This window comes from Stenella coeruleoalba (genome assembly GCF_951394435.1).
Source record: "Stenella coeruleoalba genome assembly, chromosome: 17".
NCBI lineage: Eukaryota > Metazoa > Chordata > Mammalia > Artiodactyla > Delphinidae > Stenella > Stenella coeruleoalba.
This window is the reverse complement of record NC_137163.1, coordinates 66,008,583-66,031,446: the sequence shown is the minus strand read 5'-3', so window position 1 is coordinate 66,031,446 and position 22,864 is coordinate 66,008,583. Positions and strand designations below refer to the sequence as shown.

The 22,864-nt window shown below is 45.8% G+C and overlaps 1 protein-coding gene across 1 annotated transcript; it reads right to left on the bottom strand.

Annotated features, from left to right (window-relative positions):
- Window positions 1-2,697: 2,697 nt before the first annotated feature.
- On the bottom strand, window positions 2,698-22,864 carry PRDM14 (PR/SET domain 14). Its single transcript, XM_079902518.1, has 8 exons — window positions 22,651-22,864; window positions 20,652-21,375; window positions 20,038-20,091; window positions 19,788-19,945; window positions 18,338-18,608; window positions 13,551-13,753; window positions 8,372-8,473; window positions 2,698-6,002 (listed from the first exon to the last, which is right to left on the bottom strand). Exons 2-8 carry the CDS (start codon window positions 21,349-21,351, stop codon window positions 5,775-5,777), a joined length of 1,716 nt encoding a protein of 571 aa, XP_079758644.1. The 5' UTR covers window positions 21,352-21,375; window positions 22,651-22,864; the 3' UTR covers window positions 2,698-5,774.

Below are 22,864 nucleotides of genomic sequence, written 5' to 3'. Positions count from 1 at the left end.
CCCTGCAGTGAAAGCACAGACTCCTGACCCCTGGACCGCCAGCGAAGCCCCCCATCTTCACCATTTTTGAGTGTACAGTTCAGTGGCATGAAGTACATTCATGTTGCTGTGCAGCCATTACCACCACCCAGCTCTAAAACTCATCTTGCAAAACTGAAACTCTGTACCCATGAAACACTAATTCCCCATTCCTCCCTCCCCCGCCCCAGGCTACCATGACTCTACTTTCTATGAATCTGACCATGTGCTTCGTATAAATGGAATCATACAATATTTGTCCTTTTGTGATCGGCTTGTTTCACTCAGCATCATGTCCTCACAGCTCACCCGTGTTGTAGCCGGTTGGGATTTCTTCCTTTTTAAGGTGGAATCTTATTCCATTGCAGGTACAGACCACATTGTTTATCCATCCATCTGTTCATGGACACGGGTTGCTTCCACATTTTGGCTATTATTGTGTGGGCTCATTTTTGACCCTAAATTCACATACTCCCTTTGTATTTCCTCTCCCTCAAATCCTGCCACTCCTTGAGAAAAAACAATGGCATACACATCCCCAGGTAACTAGTGGAGGCCTTTGAGATTTGTAAGTTGACCATTGGCAACGTTCCTGGCTGGCCCTGCTCAAAGGCCCTTCTCCTCGAAAACGCCCCTGGGCATCTGTGAGTCTTCAGACGCAGGACCCCCAGGCATCCGGAGCTGTGGATAGCCTAAAGGGGCCTGTATTCCAGCACTAGCCTTTCCAGGCCCTTCAGTCCTCCCCTCTGGCCATTGGAAAAGACTGGATCATAAGTCATGTCTGATCTTGAAACTACCCAGCCCTAGGCTGCCCCAATTTCAGGCCCTCCAGTTATAGGAATAGACCTGCCCTGGGCTTGCCCCGGGGGGCTTTGGGGCTGAAGGGATTTAATGTTTAGGGGAAACAGAGATAGCAGCTGCCTTCTAAGGAAGAACCTGGAAGAACCACCTTGGAAGACACCCTGTCCATTTTTAGTGGAAGCCAGTTTCAAAATCCAATTGAAGAGAATTTGGCTTCGGCACCTTTAAATCAGATAACCCCGAGGACTGAAATTCACCAAGACAATGACTCAGCTTCCTTCCCTGGTTCAGGCCTTCACAGTCCTGCAGCAATCAGAGGCTGAGAAAATGTTTCCAAAGGAAAAGAGAAGAAAAATCCTTCCGTCCTCGAAAACAAGCTGTCTTCCCTTTCAGTCGTCTTGCTACATCTAATTGGTTAAGAATGGGGGGAAAAAAATCACATACTTGGCCCTAAAATCTTACCTAGTACTTTTACTAGCATTTAATAAATAATTGATAGATGTCAAATAAAACACACCATGGGAGCAAATGGAAAAACACTTAGCTTTTTTTTTTTTTTTTTTTTGCAGTACACAGGTCTCTCACCGCTGTGGCCTCTCCCGTTGTGGAGCACAGGCTCTGGACACGCAGGCTCAGCGGCCATGGCTCACGGGCCCAGCCGCTCCGCGGCATGTGGGATCTTCCCGGACCAGGGCACGAACCAGTGTACCCTGCACCAGCAGGCGGACTCTCAACCACTGCGCCACCAGGGCAGCCCACACTTAGCGTTTTAAAACAGTTTGTAAAATCAAGAATCGAATTCTAATCCCTTTGGTATATTTTGATAGCAAACAGCTTTCAACAAAGTACTATGCTGCAAATAAGTCCAAAACAAATCACACAAATTTATAGATAGAACATAATGCTAGAACAGTCTATCCCACTTTTTAATATATGAGGTCACAAAAAATCCTGAGATAATGTAAGATGAAATAGAATGACAGTGAAAGAATATTTTATCCTGAGATAATCTTCTCCCTAAACATTCTTTACCCTAGTTGTAATTAGGGCTAAATATCATTTCAAAATATTATAATTCATTTTTGTTAACATTACTTTAAGCTCACAAAGCAATAAAGTTCAAGTTCTTTGCAGCAATAAAAGGAAGCATCATGTACTTTATATTTCCTGGATATACAACTTCTTAAAATAATGGAGAAAACTATTGTTTTCTATGAGATTCCCATACTTTATGTAGAGATTGTCAATGAGAGAGAAGTTTATTTCTATTTTACAGTATTTTTAACACGTTTTCTTTCAAAATAATTTTGGTTATTCTATTTTGATATATGTCAACCAAAAAAAAGTGCTGTGATATATTTGAGTTAAATGTTTCTACGGAAATAATTCAATATAAGAATTTGTTCTGAATTTTGGATAGGGTCCTTACAACAGCTCAGTGCAATTACCGTCCCTAAGGAGTCATAAAGCATTCTGAAAATGCATAAAACTACCGTGAATGAAACACTGTAAAAGGACTTCCCTGGTGGCGCAGTGGTTAAGAATCTGCCTGCCAATGCAGAGGACACGGGTTCGAGCCCTGGTCCGGGAAGATTCCACATGCCATGGAGAGAAAACCTGTGTGCACAGCAATGAAGACCCACTGCAGCCAAAAATTAAATTAATTAATTAAAAAAAAAAGAAATACTGCATAAACTGTCATGTCAATAGATAGCGTAGGACAGTATTTGTGATTTTATCTCTATATACAGTGAACGGCAATTTCTCGAAACCCCAGTCTGCCTTGCACTCTGTGGGTACAAACCACGCTATGACTTAACTGCCATAACCCTGCGAGCCTACCTACTGCAGGCCCCATAGAGGTCCCAAACATCTGTCTACTTTGATAGCTTTGTTCATTGCAACCACCAACTTCCGGAGTCCTAGAAGGACACCCCAAGGGCCCATTAAGACCTCCATCAATATCACAGATGCCACTTTACTTTCAGCCTCGTTATTTTTCCAGGGTTCAGATGTCCCTTTTTGTACATTTTTTTCTATAATAAATGAACTGCTATTTATCATCAAATATAGACTCAGGTAGGGAAAAGGAATATAAGCAGAGAGATTACCTCTTGAGAAGGTCTCTAAATTCCATCGATCAGGCTCGTAGCTGTAGAAAGAGTTCCACGTTTCCAACAGTAAAATGACAACGGTGCTCTGTGGGTATCCATTATTCCTGGGAAGAGCACAGTTCCGCCTGCCATCTGCATTCTAACGGTTCCTCCTAATGAACCCACTCTGTGATTCTGCCAAGTCACCGAGCAGTTTTACCCACTGCTATGTTGCAGGGACTGCGAGGGATGAATCACGTAAAGCAATGGTTCTCAAGCCTTAATACAATCGCTGGGTCCCACCCCCAGAATTTCAGATTTAGTAGGTATTCGGTAGGGCTAGAGAGTTTGTCTTTCGAACAAATTCCCAGGTGATGCTAATGCTGTTAGTACACAAACCACTGAAAGAAAGCATATATAGCAATAATAAAATCTGAATAATTCTGTCTCCTCTTTGCCTTCATTGGCAGGTTAGGAGAAAAGAAATAGATTTATGAAGTATCATCTAGAAGGCAAGTTGTCTCATTTTACTTAATTCTCACAACACCCTACGGCATAATCATTACATTGTTATATGGCTGAGCATGGTAAACCTTAGAAACTAAACAACTTGCCCAACGTTATACAATGAGGACATGGTGCACAAATGTCAGTTCGTCCAACTCCAATATCTACAGTCTGTTTTCCAACCATGTTTGGCTAACACAATGATATGAGCTGAAAGTTTTAATTTAATTCTTTTAATGTGGTGGTCTGTCTTTAACTGACTTATTCCTTTTTTTTTATTCTTATTGTTCTAAGCTGATCTAAATCATCTTTAGAAATCGGTGAGATGCACATTTTAAATAAACAGAAGAGAGCTAAAGGTAATTACTAAAGGAAGATGTTATGAATTGACTGTATTTTCCCAAACAAAAAGTGATACATGTAACCCGGTCAATATGACCAAAACTTTGTAGAAACAGCTCAGATTAAATAAAAATGTCCAAAGTGTTCCAGCTAGTGTGGGCATGCGTGATCCACACACTAAGGTATTATTTGGCATGCAAGCATTTTGGAATTACTGCTAGAAAAGAGGAAAAGGAATTTTTTTTACCTTCCTCTATTACCATTCTGGTTCAAAGAACAAAGTAGTTAATTTGAATTATTCAACTAGTGAAAAAAATGGCATCACACCAGTTCCTGAGGTCTCGCTTTACTATTTGGTTTTAAAGTAACGTTCAAATCCATACATAGTAAGAGATGTATTTTGAACTAGCAGGCAAATAAAGGCTGCCTAACCACAGGCTGAGCCCTGATCTTTTCCAAAGACCATTGTTCTGACTTAATTAACACGAACTAAAACAGTCCTGAAACAATAGGGCACACTGCCATTAGGATCCATTACTCAGACCTAGTCACCACGGTCAGGCATTCCCCAGAGAAAAATCTGTCACTGCTTTTTCCACCTGCACTACATCTCTTTCTCAAAGGACTCTGCCGCAGCTAGAGCCTCCCTCTGAAGGGGCATCTGTTCCATATTGAAATCTCTCCATTTGGAGAGACATGGACCACGAATAAAGGATGAAGAAAAATCCTAGGCAGTCAATAGAACCACGGCTAGGGATGTGACCTGGTAGCTACATAGCTACGCTTGCCTACGGCGCAGTTTTATTCTGGTCCCCGATTTTCCATGTGAATATTTAAAAGTTTGTTGTTGCTTGCCCCAAAGTAGGGAAGAATGGCACAGTCAACAGAATAATGCTCTTTCCTTAGCAGGATTCATAAGTTGAGCATAACTGATTCATTAAGAGGCTGGGCCTTGGAGTCAGGACGACCTGGCTTTGACCCTTAGAGGCAAATGCTGGAACACTTCTTTCTTTCCTTCAGTAAAGTGGTAACTCAGTGGCACTATCTCATAGGGTTCATGCTCTATATAGATGTTGGCTATTGTGACCCACGTGAGATGAGTCTGCTGTCTCCCTGCACATTAGAAGAGATTCTTCTTCACAAGCTTGCATCAGCCTTGTGACAATGTATGTGGCACGTTTTTCTTTTCACTCTATATATTAGTATGGACCAACTAATTAGAAGACCTACAAAAAATATTCCACTTGTCTCTTCATCAGGTTTAAAACTAGAGCACTATAAATACATTTATTTATTTCTTAGCCTATTGCAATTTTTAGCCTTTCTTCATTTGGTAATAATTTTTCTTCGCCAATTGTTAAAGGTCACAGATGGTAGGGTGAGTAAGTAACTTCTGTGTCCTCCAAGAAATTCTGTTTGGTGCTAAACAAACTGTTAACATTAGGCGTTTGTCATGCGATGGGGAGGGGTAGAAACTAAGGGTTTTAAAATGAATCCAAATAAAATGGGAGCCTAATTCATGTCTGAACACTTAGTTATAATACGAATGAAGCTGTGGCTTGAATGGATCTTTAAAGAATTTATTCTGTTAAGAAACATAACAGGGGACGGCCACAGACATATTACAATTGCGGGCCCGAGGCAAACAGTAGAGAAAAAGCCTCCTTTTTTTAAATCGTGAAATCAAAGACTTTGTTCCTAGTCCCTGAAATGAAATATAGTCCCTTTCAGGGTTGATGTTGAGTTTCCAGACCTTTAAGCCCTATTAACAGCCAGCTTTCATTATTTCTAGGTGAATTCAACACAACTCCATTCTTGTCAGAAATTGTGAAAGACATTTCTGTGAAAGCTGTTAAAACCACAGTCAATAAATCTGGTAAATTCTGCTACCTGGTCAGTTCCATTATTCTGTTCCTCATCTCAATCTAACTATCATTTGTTTGTAAGATACACCCATAAACAAGAAATATCAAGACAGAAATACAGAGGCACTGTCCTCATACTCTCTGAGGGCTAGCAGTTTTCATGAAACTTCATGTGGGAGTAGAAGGCTTCTTGACCTGGGAAGGTTTTTCCACAGATGTTACAGGAACAGCCGTCATCCTCCTTGTGCGAGCGTCGGACATGGCTGTCGTGGGCAGCGTGGGATGCAAAAGATTTACCACAGTACTTGCATTTGAAGGGCTTCTCCCCGGAGTGCTGCCTGATATGTGTGCGGAGTATACTAGAGGCAGTGAACCTCTGCAGAGGACAGAAAGCAGGAGAAAAAGTAAACTTCCATCAGCTGGACAACCAGTGAGAGAAAGGGGTTAAGTTCACCGTTACCGATCCTTATGTCACCCCTTAGTTCTCCATTCAGCGAACCTTGGGCTTTAATGCTATAGGGCACGCTCGGTCAACAGGTGTAGCCTTAATAAAGAAGGACACGATGGACATGTCACTGGTTAGAACAGTGGCTTTTCAATGGTTAAGATCGCCTGGGGGTCTAGTCAAAAATGCAGACTGACCCGATGAGTACACCCGTTGGGGTAATAAAGAAACTGCATTTAAGCAGGTGGTCCTGGGATCACACTCCAAGATGAACTGAATTACAGAAGGAGAAGCTAATACTGGCCAATGTCTTTGCATAAATGGGTACCTTATTGGTTTCTTTCTTCTTCTTTTTTTTTTAACTTAAACTTTTTGCGGTAATCGTGATTCACGTGCAGTTATAAGAAACAACAGAGAATCTGTGTACCCTTTACCCGGTTGTCCCCAATGGTTGCATCTTACAAGTCTATAGGACAGTATCACAACCAGGATACTGACATTGACAGAGTCAAGATACAGAACGTTTCCATCACAAGGACCCTCATGTTGCCCTATGACAGCCACACATAGTTCCCTCCCACTCCTACTTTTAAACCATGGCAACCACGAATCTGTTCTCCATTTCTATAATTTTGTTATTTCAAGAATGTCACTTACAGGGAAGCATACAGTATGTGACCTTTTGGGATTGGCTGTTCTCACTCAGCATAGTTCTCCGCAGATTCACAGAGGTTGTTTCGTGTACAACAGCTCATCCTTTCTGATTGCTGAGGAGTATTTCATGGTGTGGATGAACCACAGTCTGTTTAATCGCCTGCCCATTGAAAGGCATCTGTGTTATTTCCAGTTTGGGGCTTCTATGAATAAAGCTGCTATTAACATTTGTGTACAGGTTTTCGTATAAACATATAGACCTTCATTTCTCCGGGATAAGTGCCCAGGAGAGCAACTGCTGGGTTGTATGGTGGTTACAAGTTTAGTTCTTAAAAAAATGGCCAAATAGTACCATTTCAGAGTCCCAAGCACTTTGCTGTTTTTACCTGTCTTTTCTTTCCCTTATTTATAACCTTTCCCCTAATTCAATACTCTGCTCTGACCTTTGTCACTTTCAAGTATTTATTAGCGATGTAATGACTCCATTTATTGGGGGTCCATCGACATAGATACAAAACACCGGCTTTAACCAGTGACCTTGGATTTGGGGGGCTGGGCATGCATGGGGTTGGCCCACTGCTCAGTAAGGAGCACAAGGTGTAGGTGTCTAGGACACCCAGACAAGGACAGTCTCCATCAGCTTAGGTGACAGTAAGTCAGAACGCCAAACAGCTCATTGATGCCCCAAGTGCACTGAGTTCCCTCTTCGGGCACCTCGCATTCCCAGGTTGGCCAGAAGACCAAGGTGAGGATCAGAATGAGAATGCCAGAAAGAGGAGGGGTGGTGGGATATTTTGAGCCTGCTCTGGAAATCCTGCGGGAGAGCATTCACCCCTCAGGATAGATTCCTCATCCATACAAACCCAGGGCCACCCTCCTTAGGTCTGTGCTGGCTCCGTATGGCCTACTTATGTCTTAGCCCCATTTTGCTACACTGTACACACTGGACAGCCCAAATGTATCTCATCAAAAAGGAACATGAGGTGTTTTAGTACAATATTTTTAAGGCGTGGTCAGACTTTTGTTTCTAGCCCAGCCACCCCTAACGTCTTTATCTCTTCATTTTTATCACTTATTATTCTGTATAATGAAGATTAGATGCCACTTCAGCAAAACTGCTCTAGAAATTTAGATCAGCAGCATGTAAGAGTCTGTACTTTTTTGTTTTTGTTTTTTTTTGCGGTACGCGGGCCTCTCTCTGTTGCGGAGCACAGGCTCCGGACGCGCAGGCTCAGCGGCCATGGCTCACGGGCCCAGCCGCTCCGCGGCATGTGGGATCTTCCCGGACCGGGGCACGAACCCGTGTCCCCTGCATCGGCAGGCGGACTCTCAACCACTGCGCCACCAGGCAAGCCCAGAGTCTGTACTTTGAAAGACTGCATAATCATGTCTGCTACCATCGGGCTCCTGTAAACTTAGGGTCTATTCCATGACAAATGCCCTAGATGCCAATTTGGCAGTAGTAGGTGGCATCTGATCATTGTAAGCAAACAGGAGTATAATCTGGGGGGTTGAAATTGGGGATGGGCTGACAATGAACTAATATACCAGGAACTCTTATAAGCTAGGGTTTATGCTGCAAGTTCTTATCCATGGACACCCAATCAGGGCTCAAGGCAGATCCCTTAAAAGAAGGTTCCATTTACCTTTGTACAATACACACAGTGGTAGGGTCTGTCTCCAGAGTGGACTCTCATGTGTTTGTTTAGGCTGGAAGATTGAGAGAAACATTTCCCACACGTAGAACACTAAAACGAAAAAGAAAAATATAGTTGAAACCACGTCTTCCCTTTAACAAGTTTATTTCACCATTATATTTATCTGGGGGGGAAGAACTAACTATTGTACTTATTCTGTGCACATCTGTAGGCAGAGGATCAAGCAGACCCAGGCTGAGGGTCTAGTTGAGACGGGAGAAAGGCATCCCGGGACTACAGGGAAGAACCTGGCAGCATGGGTTCTGGTCCAGAGCCTGCTAATGCTGTGGCTAAGGCAGTTCGTCTGAAGTCTTCGGGTTAAGTGAGCTGCTTCAGATGTGAAACGGCAGTGTATACGGAGGCCTGAATTTGTCCTGCTCTGTCAACAAGTAGCTGTGTGACCAGAACAAATCAGTTAAAACTCGGAATCTTTGTCTCCCCAATTTTCCTCATGGGCAAAAAATACCTGTCTTGCCTTCCTCACAAGGCTGTGAGTAAATTGCAAGCCCCCAGCAATTAATTCAACAAGTATTTATGGAGAACCTCTCAGCACTTTGCTAGAGACAAGGAGGAACAATCTAGTGGGGGTAGGGACGAATATGTAGACCAAAGTGGCAATACAGGTGACAGATGACTCAACACATGCACCTACAAAAAAAGGGTAATATTTTGGGGGGCCAGTGAGAGCATGTGGTACAGTCACTTGCTGTGAACAGTTCCTGTCATTTCTCTGTGTTCTTGACCCTGACGACTTCTGTCCAATCTTCTCAGGAATTCTGAACCAAGTAAAGGAAACTATTGTGTTTCTGGACCCTGTTCCCCAGGTGTCCTTATGGGCACAAACGAGAGCCTGGGTATTTTTAGATGGTGAGATTCTGGGGTGGATTTTTTTTTTTTTTTGCGGTACGCGGGCCTCTCACTGTCACGGCCTCTCCCGTTGCGGAGCACAGGCTCCGGACGCGCAGGCTCAGCGGCCGTGGCTCACGGGCCCAGCCGCTCCGCGGCATGTGGGATCTTCCCGGACCTGGGCACGAACTCGCGTCCCCCGCATCGGCAGGCGGAGCCTCAATCACTGCGCCACCAGGGAAGCCCTCTGGGGTGGATTTTAAGTCTTTTTAAATTTTTCTTTACTACTTGACGTTTTAATAACGAGCATGTATTGTCGTTACTAAAGCAAAAACTGTCAGATGTTGAAGTTCATATTGCAAAAAGAACAGATCAATTATAAAAGGGGAGCAATTAGAACATGAAACTGTTCTTGGAAATTAAAAATAAACAACAGAAAAGTATAGAATAGAAATGCTGTATGTAATAGACTCAGCTGACTGCTAAAGACTGAATACATGACATAAAAATTAAGGTTCGTGAACTCTCAGAGAATGCAGATGAAGAAAAATTAAAAGTCAAGTACAGGGAAGTAGATTCAACCTAACATTTGGCTAAAAGGAATCTCAGGAGAGAGCAAAAATCGAAGACAGATAATAGCCAAGGGAAGAACAAGAGAATTCCTTTGAGCTTATGACTTGTGCCTTCAGGTGGAAAGAATACTTTGTCTTCTACTGATTACAAAGCAGGAAGAAAAAAAAAAAAAAGGAAAGAAAGAAAAAACATTCTGTTAAAATTTCAGAACTCAAAAGTTAAAGAACAATTTTCACAAAGCAGAAAACTGGTTATTTACAAAGAAACAAGAACCAGATAGGCATCAAATGGTAGAAGAAATGATTCTTTAAAAATTCTACAGAAAAGTTATTCCTATCTAAAATTCCATATCCAGCCAAACTATCAAAGACGTATGTGAGTAAAATATCCTCGAAGGACTCAGAAAATGTTTCACTGTGCACTGTTAAAAACGATTACTTGAAGACATGCCCCAGTAACATAAAAAGAGAAATCAAGAAAGAGAAAGAGTGGCATAGAAGAATCAGTGGAACTAAGGAAGGTAATGAAAGATATCCAAATATGACAGTTTACAGGCCTAAGGAGCAACTGGTTCAAATCAGAACAAATTCAACTCAGAATCTGATTTAAAAAAGAAATGAGTATAATTTCAAGAATGTAAATATTATACAAGTTATATAAGTAAGAAACTAAACTTATCACTTGCAATTAAAAATCCTAGCAAAAACAAAAGCTTGCAAGGAAGTCAAAGGCAAAATACAAAGAAAGTTAAAGTCTGGCATCAATTTGAACAAGTCATGGAGAAAAGAAACAACACCTTCTGAAAAAAACAAAGCCCTCTCTCCATTGGTCAGGTGTTTCAAAAAGTTGGAGCGAACTGACATTCTGAATCTATGTATGAGCTCTTTATAGTCATGGTGATGGACTACAAGGGCTTCCTCCGATATTTTTATTTTGTTATTCATTAATTTTGCCTGACAAATCATGTGAAAAGGAGGTTGTTTAGGCTTTAAACGCTGGAAGGAGGGTAATACAAGGTTTTTCACTGTTGGTTATACACCCAACATCTTCTGATATTTTAAATCAGTAATTTTTTTCTCTTTCAGCAGCTGATCTTGTTAAAAAATCATTTATCTGAAGTTCTGCCTGTCTGTTTCACTTGAGCTTTTTTTTTTTTTTTTCTGTGCAAATTAAATCAAACGTTTTATTTGGGGCTCCTGCAGAAATTAAATATACTTTATCATCTTGAAAGTTAAGTACTCAAATTAAAGTATATGAAATAAGGAAAACTAAAACAGAATAAAAAATGTTTAGCAGTAAAGATAAAAGAAGAAAATCTCAGTCTTCTGAACATGACGAAGGAAGGGGAAGTGCCGGGGAAACTCAGGTTGAGACGTCAGAAGAGCAGCTGGGACAGGACTCTGTCCTCAGGCTCAGGACAGAATTCTGGCTAGAGAGTTGAAACCATTTAAATGGTACTTATGGTCATGATAAAGGATCACACCATTCAGGGAGAGTTTGCAAAGAGAAATATTGTACTAAGAACTCTCAGGAACACTCAGTGTAAGAGGATGCACCCCCTTCTATAGCCTTTTAAAATCACTATCCTGGACTTCTCTGGCGGTCCAGTGGTTAAGACTCCAAGCTTCCACTGCAGGGGGCACAGGCTCTATTCCTGCTCAGGGAACTAAGATCCCGCATGCCTCGTGGACAAAATAAATTAATAAATAGTTTAAAAAATAAAATAAAATTACTATCCCTCCACTCTACCATCAGACCTCTCCTCTTTGGAAGCCCAAGACATTCACTTTACTACTACCAGCTTACACCTCTTCTCATCATTCCCGTCATCTCTGGACCTCCTGGTCTATGGTCCCCCGATTTCAAAGCCAGCAGTACTTCCTACGGCTCCTCTCCTTGAACCCCAGTCCAAGACCCACCATTGTCCTCAGTGTTTAAAATGACCCACGTAACATTCTAGTGTATATTTCTTGACCTGACTCAGATAACCTTTTCCTGCATTCTACTTTGGTCAAAAAACCAAACAAAACCAAACAAAACAAACAAACACTAATCCTGCAGCTTCTGCTTTTAAGCAGACATCTTTTGATCTGGCTGCAGCAGTCCCAACAAATATCTTAAATGCTCCATCTCACCAACTGTAAGACCCACCACTCCTTTATCATTTATTTTTGGCTGTGTTGAGTCTTTGTCACTGCACGTGGGCTTTCTCTAGTTGCATACCGTGGAGCAACTAAGCCCGTGCGCCACAACTACTGAGCCTGCACTCTGGAGCCCACGAGCCACAACCGCGGAGCCCGAGTGCCTAGAGACTGTGCTCTGCAACAAGAGAAGCCACCGCAGTGAGAAGACCGCGCACCGCAACGAAGAGTAGCCCCTGCTCACCACGACTACAGAAAAACCCACGTGCAGCAACAAAGACCCAACACAGCCAAAAATAAAAATAAATTAAAATATTTTTTAAAAATATTCTTACAAAACTAATACATGATAATTGTAAAAATACTCAGATTTTACAGGAGTATATAGTCCAGTGATTGTGATTTTTCCAGAAGCTTCACTGTGAACAGGAGGGGAGAGACAAGAGCAGTTTTATGATGACTACTCTGTTTTTAAATGGAGAAAATTGGGGGCTTGGAGGAGTCCTGACAGGGCAGGAGTCCAACCCGAAGCTGTCTGTACCCAAGCCTCAGCCTCTTTCTCCTAATTAAGACCAGTGGTAGTCAGCACTTTCTTACACCAAGCCTGGCAGAGCCACCAGGTATCCAGAATGGTGGAAAACGACTCCCTAAATCCACCATTGCTTTTCTGCCTTACAAAATCCTTGGCATGGCATAGAGGCCATCCAACCTTTGGACTGTGCCCATGTTTCATCCTCGCCTGTAACTATCAATATGCCTGCACATTGAACCTAGAGATTATCATACTATGCGAAGTAAGTCAGAAAGAGAAAGACAAATACCATATGATATCACTTGTATATGGCATCTAAAATATGACACAAATGAACCTATCTAGGAAATAGAAACAGACTCACAGACACAGAGAACAGACTTGTGGTTGCCAAGGGGGAGGAAATGATTGGGAGTTTGGGAGGAGCAGATGCAAACTAGTATATACAGGATGGATAAATAACAAGGTCCTACTCTACAGCATGGGGAACTATATTCAATATCCTGTGATAAACCACAATGGAAAAGAATATGAAAAAGAATGTACATAACTGAGTCACTTTGCTGTACAGCAGAAATTAACACAACATTGCACACATCATGGAAGAAGGTGTAGCTACCTAAAACCACAGGCCAGGGTCTTTCCCACCTGGAATATCTCGAACGCCCCCCACCCCAGCCAATCAACCCCATCTAAGATATAAACCAGACACTCCACTGTCCTAGATTCTTCTCACGGCCACCTGTCTACGAGGCCTTTCATAACCCACGTGTCCAGGTAGAAGGACACCCTTCCTCTGTCCCTGTCTACCATGTACCTCCATCCTCACACCCGGGTGTCATGGCATTAGTTCATGTCTGCTCTTCCATAGCACTGTCACCTCCTTCAGACACCCTGTCCCATCTTCCCACCTGGTGTCGTGTCCCAGCAACATGCACGCAGGAGGCCCTCGGTGTTCACCCAGGGGTTTGGGGAAGCAGCATGAAAGCAGAGTGCTGGAGCGAAGGGCAGGGTCACTCGCCACCCCGACTCTTACCTTGTGAGGCCGATGTTTCTCATGAACGTGAAGGACGTGGATCCGGAGCCGGTCTCTCTTCTCAAAGGACCGTTTGCATAAAGAACAGGGGAATTTCCTGTCACCCTTGTCCACACAGGGGGTGTACTTGAGATGCTTGTCTCTGTAATATTTGTAGGTAAATACTTTTCCACATCTTTCACACCTGTACCCTTCTGCAGACTCTGTCAAACACAGGGGGATAAGTCGCTCGGTCAGCTACCTTCCTTCATTCTTATTTTCTTCAAGATGATTTTTTACAACTTTTTATTATAAAAAATTTAAAACATATACCAAAATCAAAATAATGGAATAAGCCCTCATGTGCCCAGACACCAAGCTTTGACAATGACCAACTCACTTATGTGACTTCCCTCCATAAGGGATTATTTGTTTTTCATAATGGATTCTTTTTAACACTAATTTCTCACTTGGTTCATAAACATCTCAAACCATAATCTTTAATAGATAACGACTTTTTAAAATGCATAACCATAATGCCATTGTCATACCTAAACAGTCAACCCTTATTCCTTAATAGAAACATATATATTTATGTGCGTACACACATGCATACATGTTTTATTATTTTACAGTCAGTTGATTCAATGTAGGATTCAAAGCCTATGTGTTGTCCACAGAGGCTATGTCTCTCCAATCTCTTAATCTATAGGTTCTCTTACCTTTTGTTCCCGAAATATATGTGTTGAAGAACCCCTTCCTCTGGCGCTGTTTACGAGCAGGTCAGTCCTACAGTTCCTGACTGGCATTCTTTACAAGGTTCACATACCAAATACCTACCGTATTTGTCCCTTTCAGATCGGCCTGAGAGCTACAAGTTCAAAGCCGTTCACCCAGGACCCTGATGGACACCCATAGCTTCTCCCCAGGCTTCACGAGTTCGGTTCCATTTGACCCCATTTACGAAGACATAGGTGCCCTTTTAGCTTATAGTCTACTTCTCTGAACTTTTAAGGAAGATTCTGCAACTAATACATAGGGTTATTGTGATGATTAATTTAACCTTAACACTTACTGACTTCTTATCAACAAGTGATACCATCACTGAGAGACAGACTGAGAAAGGTAAACCCATTTTTATAAGAGAGGTGGGGGAGAGGTTAGAGAGGGTTCAGCCGACTCTAGCAAAGGAGGTGCCAGGCTCAGGGGTGTCTATGTATTGGGGGAAGGGGAGAGGACCAGGGCCACCTACAAAAGCATCCCTGCCGAGGACACTCTGGATTCCAGAGCATAAAGTGGTTTTGACTGTGAATGCATCCCTGAAACCTCATTGTCTGGCCCCAGGGAGGCAGAGAACAGCCAGGAGTGAGTATATGCAAGAGTGTGAAGGTGGAAATCTTTTTAGTTAGCATCGGAACAGCAGGGAAGCTATCCATCGGGGGTTCTGTTAGTTGATAACTGCGTCCCAGGCATGTTTAACAGGTGGCTGAGGAAATAAATCATTTTATTAAGTAAATAACCAGGAAGGCAACCACCAACATCAGGAAGATCCATTGCCCAGTCTTGTCTATCGCTTTCATTGAGGTGCTAATACTCTCAGAATCTCCCTGCTGGGATGGTTTTTGCTCGGAGCTAGAATTTTCATTGGTTAGAAATACCTGGCCTTCCTGCTTCCTGGGGTAGGAAGAGGGGGTCTACAAGACAGGGTCAGCGATCTTTACAAATCAAAGCATGAAGGCACACCAGAATTCAGAATGAGGGCTCGGTAGTAAATCTGCATAAGAACCACCACTTAGGCAGAAATGACAGAGCACCCTCACCCTGACTAATTAGGCTTCGGCTGCCTCCGTTTTCTGCTCAGGTCCTTGGAAATTTATCTTAACCTAATTTCGTCCTGTTTCTTTTCCTTCTTCCTGCCTCCCATCTCAGTCTTTTCAGCCAAGGGGTTTCTCGATACCAAAAATTATGCTTTCTGCCCCACTACAGACACACCGTTCAGACAGAGTTTGGTAACGACTGAGAGCTGTCTACACATTCCACACCCTCAGCCCCCAAAACACACACTTGGCAGGTTTGCAAACTCAAATAACCCGCCCACATAGGGCCCAGGCCCTTCCCTCCCACTCAAGACCTTCAAGGGGAAGGTTCCCATCAAGCCTCACCAAAAGCCTTTGAAAACAAGACCTTTCTTTTGAGAGGACAGAGGAATTTTGATTTTTCTTTCCTTTTCATCCTATCCCCAAACATTCCTATTAACAGAAAACAAATGAATTTATCCATCAGTCTTCCCAACCAATTGAGTTGTTTACAAGTTCTCTGCCACAAGTTATCCTAAATATTTACACATCATCGTTGACAGTGCCAATAAGCCTCGGATATAATTTGGTTCAGAAGTGGAGCACGGATAACTGCAGGCCCTGTTGCTTATATGATCGGGATCTCTGATGCCTGTATATTATTCCATGTTAATATATCATCATTTATTTAATTATTCTAATATTGGGCATTTAGGTTGTTCGTGACTTTTCACAAACAGGGGTGACGCTGTATTAAAAATCCTTGTGGACAAAGCTTTTCCTTTTGGACTATTTCCTGAAGATAAATTTCCAGAAAAGTATTACTGATACGTTACTGATATATCCAGGGTTATGAACATTTTAACGACTCTGATGCAGAGTGCTGAATAATTTTTCAAAAGGATAACGATTCTATTTTGCGTTATCAAGCATGTATCGTTCTCAAATCCACTTTTCACTTTTATTTCAAAAAAGCACTTGGAACATTTCTGGAAGTGACCAAAAAGTCTTGGCTTGGCGCCAAGTATGGGGCAACTGTGAGGTCCAGACTCAAGAGAATCCTGCCATCTTACCCTCAGGCGCACCCCACGCCGTCCGTCCATTTATTGGGGTAGTGAGAAGACAGTTACCGAAACAGTTCAACAGCCCCTCATTATTTGGCTTCTAGAAAGAGACTGCTCATTAGTCACCTCCGAATCCCTGGTGAACACATCCTTGCCCTTGGCTTCACTATTCCCCAAGCCTGAATTGCCTTGCCTCTCCCTGCCTAACTCATCTTTTATTTCTCCACATCCCTAAGCAGCTTTCCCCAGTTTAGCCCAGTCTTCCTCCTTCCTTCAATGCACATGGGGATCCACAGCAGGTGCTATTAGAGTGTTTAGAATTGTCTCCTGGGCTTCCCTGGTGGCGCAGTGGTTGAGAATCTGCCTGCCGATGCAGGGGACATGGGTTCGAGCCCTGGTCTGGGAAGATCCCACGTGCCGCGGAGCAGCTGGGCCCGTGAGCCACAACTACTGAGCCTGCCTGTGCTCCGCAGCAGGAGAGGCCACGATAGATAGTGAGAGGCCCGCGCACCGCGATGGAGAGTGGCCCCCGCTCGCCGCAACTAGAGAAAGCCCTCGCACAGAAATGAAGACCCAACACAGCCAAATAAATAAATAAATAAATTTATTAGAATTGTCTCCTGCCCTGAAGGGTCTCAGTCTAGCAGGGAGACTTGCATGCAGACCATCACTGCAGTGTGATGAATGCAATTCACATTCTCTTTTACCTGCTACTTACGACATTTGCTCTAACATAGTAAGATGGTCTTCTATCTGATTACACATATTACAGTAACTTGCATTTGTCTGGTCCCACCTATAAGATCAGTGGTTCCCAGGCCTTTGCAGATGTAAAAATCAACCGCTCAAAGAGCTTTTTCTTTTTTTTAAAAGGATTTTGCTCTTTTTTTTAATTTAAAAAATTTTATTTATTTATGTATGGCTATGTTGGCTCTTCGTTTCTGTGCAAGGGCTCTCTAGTTGTGGCGAGCCGGGGCCACTCTTCATCGCGGTGCAAGGGCCCCTCACTATCGCGGCCTCTCTTGTTGCGGAGCACAGGCTCCAGACACGCAGGCTCAGTAATTGTGGCTCACGGGGCAGGCTGCTCCGCGGCATGTGGGATCTTCCCAGACCAGGGCTCGAACCCATGTCCCCTGCATTGGCAGGCAGATTCTCAACCACTGTGCCACCAGGGAAGCCCTCAAAGAGCTTTTTTAAAATGCAAATTCCAGAGGCTCGTTCCCAGAGAGTGGGTTGGTAGTCCTCTAGCTGCCTTCTACTAAAATGTGATAGAAATGCAGAATCTCAGGTCCCAGCCCTGAATGAGAATCTGCCTCTTTCCACGGAGAGCGAGAGTCTAGCTCCATGCTTCCCAAAGTTGACTGAGACCCACAATAAGAAACACATTTTATACTTGAGACCCAGTTCGCACACATCCATTTGAAACAAAAACCTTAACTTAAATGAGATTCACATCAATATTTTCTATTCTATTTTATTCTTATTCTCTTTTTTTTTCTTCTTTAATACTGGTCTCTACCACCAAATCCCCCACCCTGCTAAGATACTGCAACCCACTACTTGAAAAACAGTGCTCTAAAGCTTAGACTTCCTGAGTTGTGTGAGCCTCAGCAGAGATGAATCAGAAGCTGGCTCACCTAAGGCAGAGGTTGCATCCATTTATTTCACTTGTATTTTATTCTCTGGGAGCGGGTGAAGGCGTAGAAGAAAAGGTATACTGGTGAAGAGGAGTAGCTGCAGCAGCTTTGGAAAGATGAGGGCATCTTCCTCCAGCTGGGTAATGCCCAGCGGGTGAGAGACGCCCTCAGTTTTGTGTTCTGAGTGTTGTGTTGGGAGGGAGAAGTTCCACAAGCAAGTGGAAAGGCTGCAGGAAGGTGTTGAGTTGGAGAAAGAGCCCAGTCCTTCCACTAAGACGGCCTCACTGGGTGAGGCGAAAGTGTGCACTCACCTTCCAAGGGCCCAGACGTCTGCTTCCCGTGCTTTATGACCTGCAGGCTCATGGGAATGTCCAAAAACTTCTCATAGCAATCTCCGTACCACACAAGGAGCTCTTGGTTCTGGTAGATCTCCTTGCAGCTTTCATAAAAGATCTGCCCTTGACACTGGACTGCAACCAGGTTCTGCTCCATGGGGAAACGAGCACAGTTGACATAGGACATCCAGTTCCCTGCACCTCCTTTTCCATCAATAAAGTGGCTCAAATGACCATCTTCAAAGATCTAAATGGAATCAAACAAAGTTTGGAAATGCACATTTCTTTGGTCTGACCTAGAAAATAAATTTACTTATTAAAAATTTATAATTCAAGGGCTTCCCTGGTGGCGCAGTGGTTGAGAGTCCGCCTGCTGATGCAGGGGACGCGGGTTCGTGCCCCGGTCTGGGAGGATCCCACATGCTGCGGAGTGGCTGGGCCCGTGAGCCATGGCCGCTGAGCCTGCGCTCCACAACGGGAGAGGCCACAGCAGTGAGAGGCCCACGTACCGCAAAAAAAAATAAAAAAAAATTATAATTCAAAACTCACACTTGACCTACTGAATATATTTATTATCAATATGATTGAGTCTAAATGGATTTATTAGCTTAAAAAGACCTCTATAGGTAGTGTGACATTTTAAAAAGATTCTTACTTTTATCACTTCCTCGATTTCCAGATTTCTAGAGTGAGCATATATTAGTTTCATAAACAGAGGTAAGGGAAACAGGACGTTCCATTTAATTCCACCACTTCAAGACAACCAATTAGTGTAGTATTTTATCTCAATTTAGTTTTCATGTGTATTGGTGGAGCCATAATTTAATTCTTTCTCTGCTGTGGGCAATTCTACAGTCTTCAATGTTTTGTTATTACAAACAGCCCCGTGAAGTCTGGATTTCAGATTACTTTCCTCAACTATATTCCTTGATGTAGAAATCCACGGCGAGGGGCGCTAATCTGACACGTTCTGACGCACTGCAGTCCTACCATCCTGCCTCAGACAGAGTTAAGAGCATCAGTTTTCTAAAAATCCTCTTTAGATGAACGACGTCGAAAATTTTAAATCTGGTCTTAGTCCTTTCTGGCATATTCTTAGCATCACTCTGTAATATTTAAAGTGCTTGGTTTTGTCTATACATATAACCCAATGTATTAACTCTTTAAATGTATACTCCATGGCTCATCTTCAGAGGAAAATGCCTTAAGCCACCCAAAATTACACAGAATCCATGTAGAGGTGTTATCCTCAGGAACTGAACAGCTTGCCTTTCTTTCTCTTTATGTTGCAAAACAGGCAGCACAAGTCAGCAGATTACTGCCCGGAGGGGGCCCCCCCTCCCAGTCCAGGGGTCTCCCAGAGGGGCAGAGGCCAAGGTTTCCTCCCACCCACCTCCCTCCGCCAACCCGCCACAAACACATTTACCTCCCACATCAGGGAATTGTCTCCGTGTGTCCTGACTTCGCTGGTGTTGACCACTTTACCCTGAAAGGGCCCAAACCTGACTCCTTTGGCGACAGGGCTACTGCAGAACACACCAAAATGTGCCACTTCACCGAATTTCGTGTGCCCAAGGCAGAGACCTAGGAGAGACCCAGGGCAGGAAAGAAAGCCAGTGAGGAAACCGACTGCGTTTGTGCTGGAAAAGAAATCCAAGCCGAGAAGCCCTGCCTACCTTCTGGTAGCTGAAGGGAGTTGTTATCCAGAGTCCGAGGAAGAGAACCAGACCCTAGAAAAAGACAGGGTTAAATTTTTATTTTTTCGATAAAAATGTATTATGAAATGCTTTCATACGGCGCTGTCCTCCCCACTCCCTGGAGCTCACCATTAACCCGAATTGGATGTTTACTTGTCCTTTCTAGGTTTCCTGCTCCTTTTACATACGCCATTTCTCACATGAGACTCAAAACGACTCTAGTGGGTTATGTTGTAATTAACCCCGTTTGCAAATTTAAGGAACTTGAGGATCAGAGATAATGCTGATTTTGAGACTCCCAGATACCTTGCACATCCCGGCAGAATCTGAGCCGGCCTGATCAGCCCGCCCCGCATGAACCGTTTCTCTTCTTACTAAAACAATCTTGGGTGTCATGCGGTTAAGCAAATAGGGTCTCGGAGGTGAGGCTGCCATTCTCAGCTCCGTCTTCTGATGGAAGCACATATGCTCCGCTGCAGGACTCGCACAGCCTCGGACCCACTTGGAAGCGCCCCTGCCCCCTTCCCGTCCTCACCTGTCTTCCCGCCTCCCACCCGCACCCCCAAGTCCCGGATCATGGGGACTGCCTTTACCTGAGCTGTCTGTGGGGACCAGGAGGCCCGAAATCGCGTGGTGCAGGCGGGCTGAGTTCTGAGGGCTGGGGATGACCCCGTAGAGAACTAAGTGCAGGTCTTCCTGGGTGAAGTGGTAACGGTGAGATGCCTTCCCGACTTGGTTCGCGAGTTTGGGGCCATCCTCAGAGCGCTCTCTGGGGGAGCACGGTAACAGCTGGGAGGGCTTCGGCCTCTCAGGGAACAGCGAAGCATCCACAGGGGGCGGCGGCACGAAAATTTCAGGTCCCCAGCACTGGCCACCGTCGCTACGGCCGCCAGCGGGGCCCGCGTCTTCACTGGAGGCGCCTGTAAACTCGCGACTGCCGTTCGGGAAGTGCGGCACTTCCCTGGGGCGGTGGGGAATTGGGTACCACGACGGCAGCTTATTGTACCAGGGCAGGTCGTAGAGCGGCTCCCTCTGCAGGGCCAGGCCGGGGCTCAGCAAGGGAGGCGCCATCCGGAAGGCGAAGGGGGACAGAGACGGGGACGTGGACAGGGCCTCCAGCTGCCGGAAAGTTTGCAAACCCTCCTCCGCGGCGCTTAGGGTGTTCCCGTAGTGGCTGTAGGGCTGGAAAGGCGGGTAGTAGGCGGCCAGGCGTTGGGGGCTGCTCTGGAGCCTGTCGGGCGGGTAGCACCCCTTGTCCTGGGGTCCGGCCTCACTTGGCAGCCGCAGAGCCATCCCGGGCCACAGGGCGCGGCGGGTCTGCGGAAGAGCAAGCGCGGCCGAGTGAGGGGCGCGGGGCGCTGCGCCCGGCTCCTGCCTGCCCAGCCTCCACCGCCCGAGGCAGCCCCGGGTCGGAGGGAATCGGATAAACTTCCCACTTCGATCCCTCAAGACCTACCCGCAAACGAAACAAAAACGGCAACAAACAACCCGCCCCCCAAAAGACAAAACAAACTAAAACGAAAATCTGTCGGGATTCTGCCCGACTCCAAATTCCAGGTACGTGTCGCCTTTGCCTTCCCTCTCCAAGCACGCCTTGACCTAGCAGGTCTCGTTTCCAACACTCACTCTCTACATCCGTCCCCAACCCCGCTCCTGCCAAATCCGTTTCAAGCTCCCTCTTCCGCCCTCTCCCCGGTCCCCGACATCCTCTTTTCCGGGGGGGGGGGGTGGTCGGAGCCGCAGGGCCTTCCCACTCCCGGAGCCAGGAGCCGAGCGCAAGACCGAGCTTGGGGGCGGGCAGCAGCTTCAGGCAGTCCTGGGTCCCTAGCAGGGAGGGCAGAAGACCAGGGCCCGGGTTGGGTCGCATAGGAGACGCGCTCCCCCAGCCCGGGGGCAGGTCGGGGGAGGCTGCCCCGCTGCGAAGCCCGGGTCTGACCCCGAGGACCCGGGCGGTCCGGGCTGCCAGGAGGAGTAGGCCGCCGCCTTCGGCTTCCCTCCCAGCGCCGCAGCCAGCGCGGGTTCCCCACGTGGGCCGAGTCCCGCTACCTCCCGCAAGTCCCTCGGGAAACTCGTCATCCCACCTGGGGGCTTAGGGAAGCTGGGGTCGCCTCTCGGGAGCGGGCGAGGACGAGCCCCAGGCCAGGTGGGAAAGAGCAGGCTCCCGCCCCTGCGCCGCCGCCGCCGCCCGTACCCCAAAAGGACGGCGTTTTGATGGACATAAGTTCACCAAGGCTGGGGGATGGAGCCCCTTCAGAGCCGGCGGGTCCTGAGGGCAAGATCAATGAGCCCAATAAGAAAAGCAAGCAGGGTCGTGACTCAGAAATTAAAGAACACGGGGTCAGGAGAAGAGGTCAGCCACGACGAAGGCATCTGCCCGTCTCCTCCTGAGCCCCCAGAGGCGCTCCGCTCCTGGCCTTCCCTCACCCCGAGGATCTGCGACTTGGGGTTGAAAGCCGCTTAAGGAGTAAAAGCTCCAAGAGGGCAAAACAACCCCCCAAAACGAACTGCGCCAGAGACCGCTGCCGGCGCTTCCCGACCACCCCGGCGAACGACAGCCCCGGGCCACAGCGGCGCGCCGGGCTCTGCACCCACCTTCGAGAGCGCAGCGGCGGAGCGCTCGCCACCGGGCCGCAGACGGGCGGCGCGGGCTCGGGACCGGTAGGCTTCGGGCGGGCCCGCAGGGCTGAGCCGGTTTTAAGAGGGCGGCGGGCGGGCGGCGGGCGGCGGGCGACGAGCGGGCGGGGCGGTGGGCGACGGGCGGGCGGGGCGGTGGGCGACGGGCGGGCGGGGCCGCGGGACCGAGAGA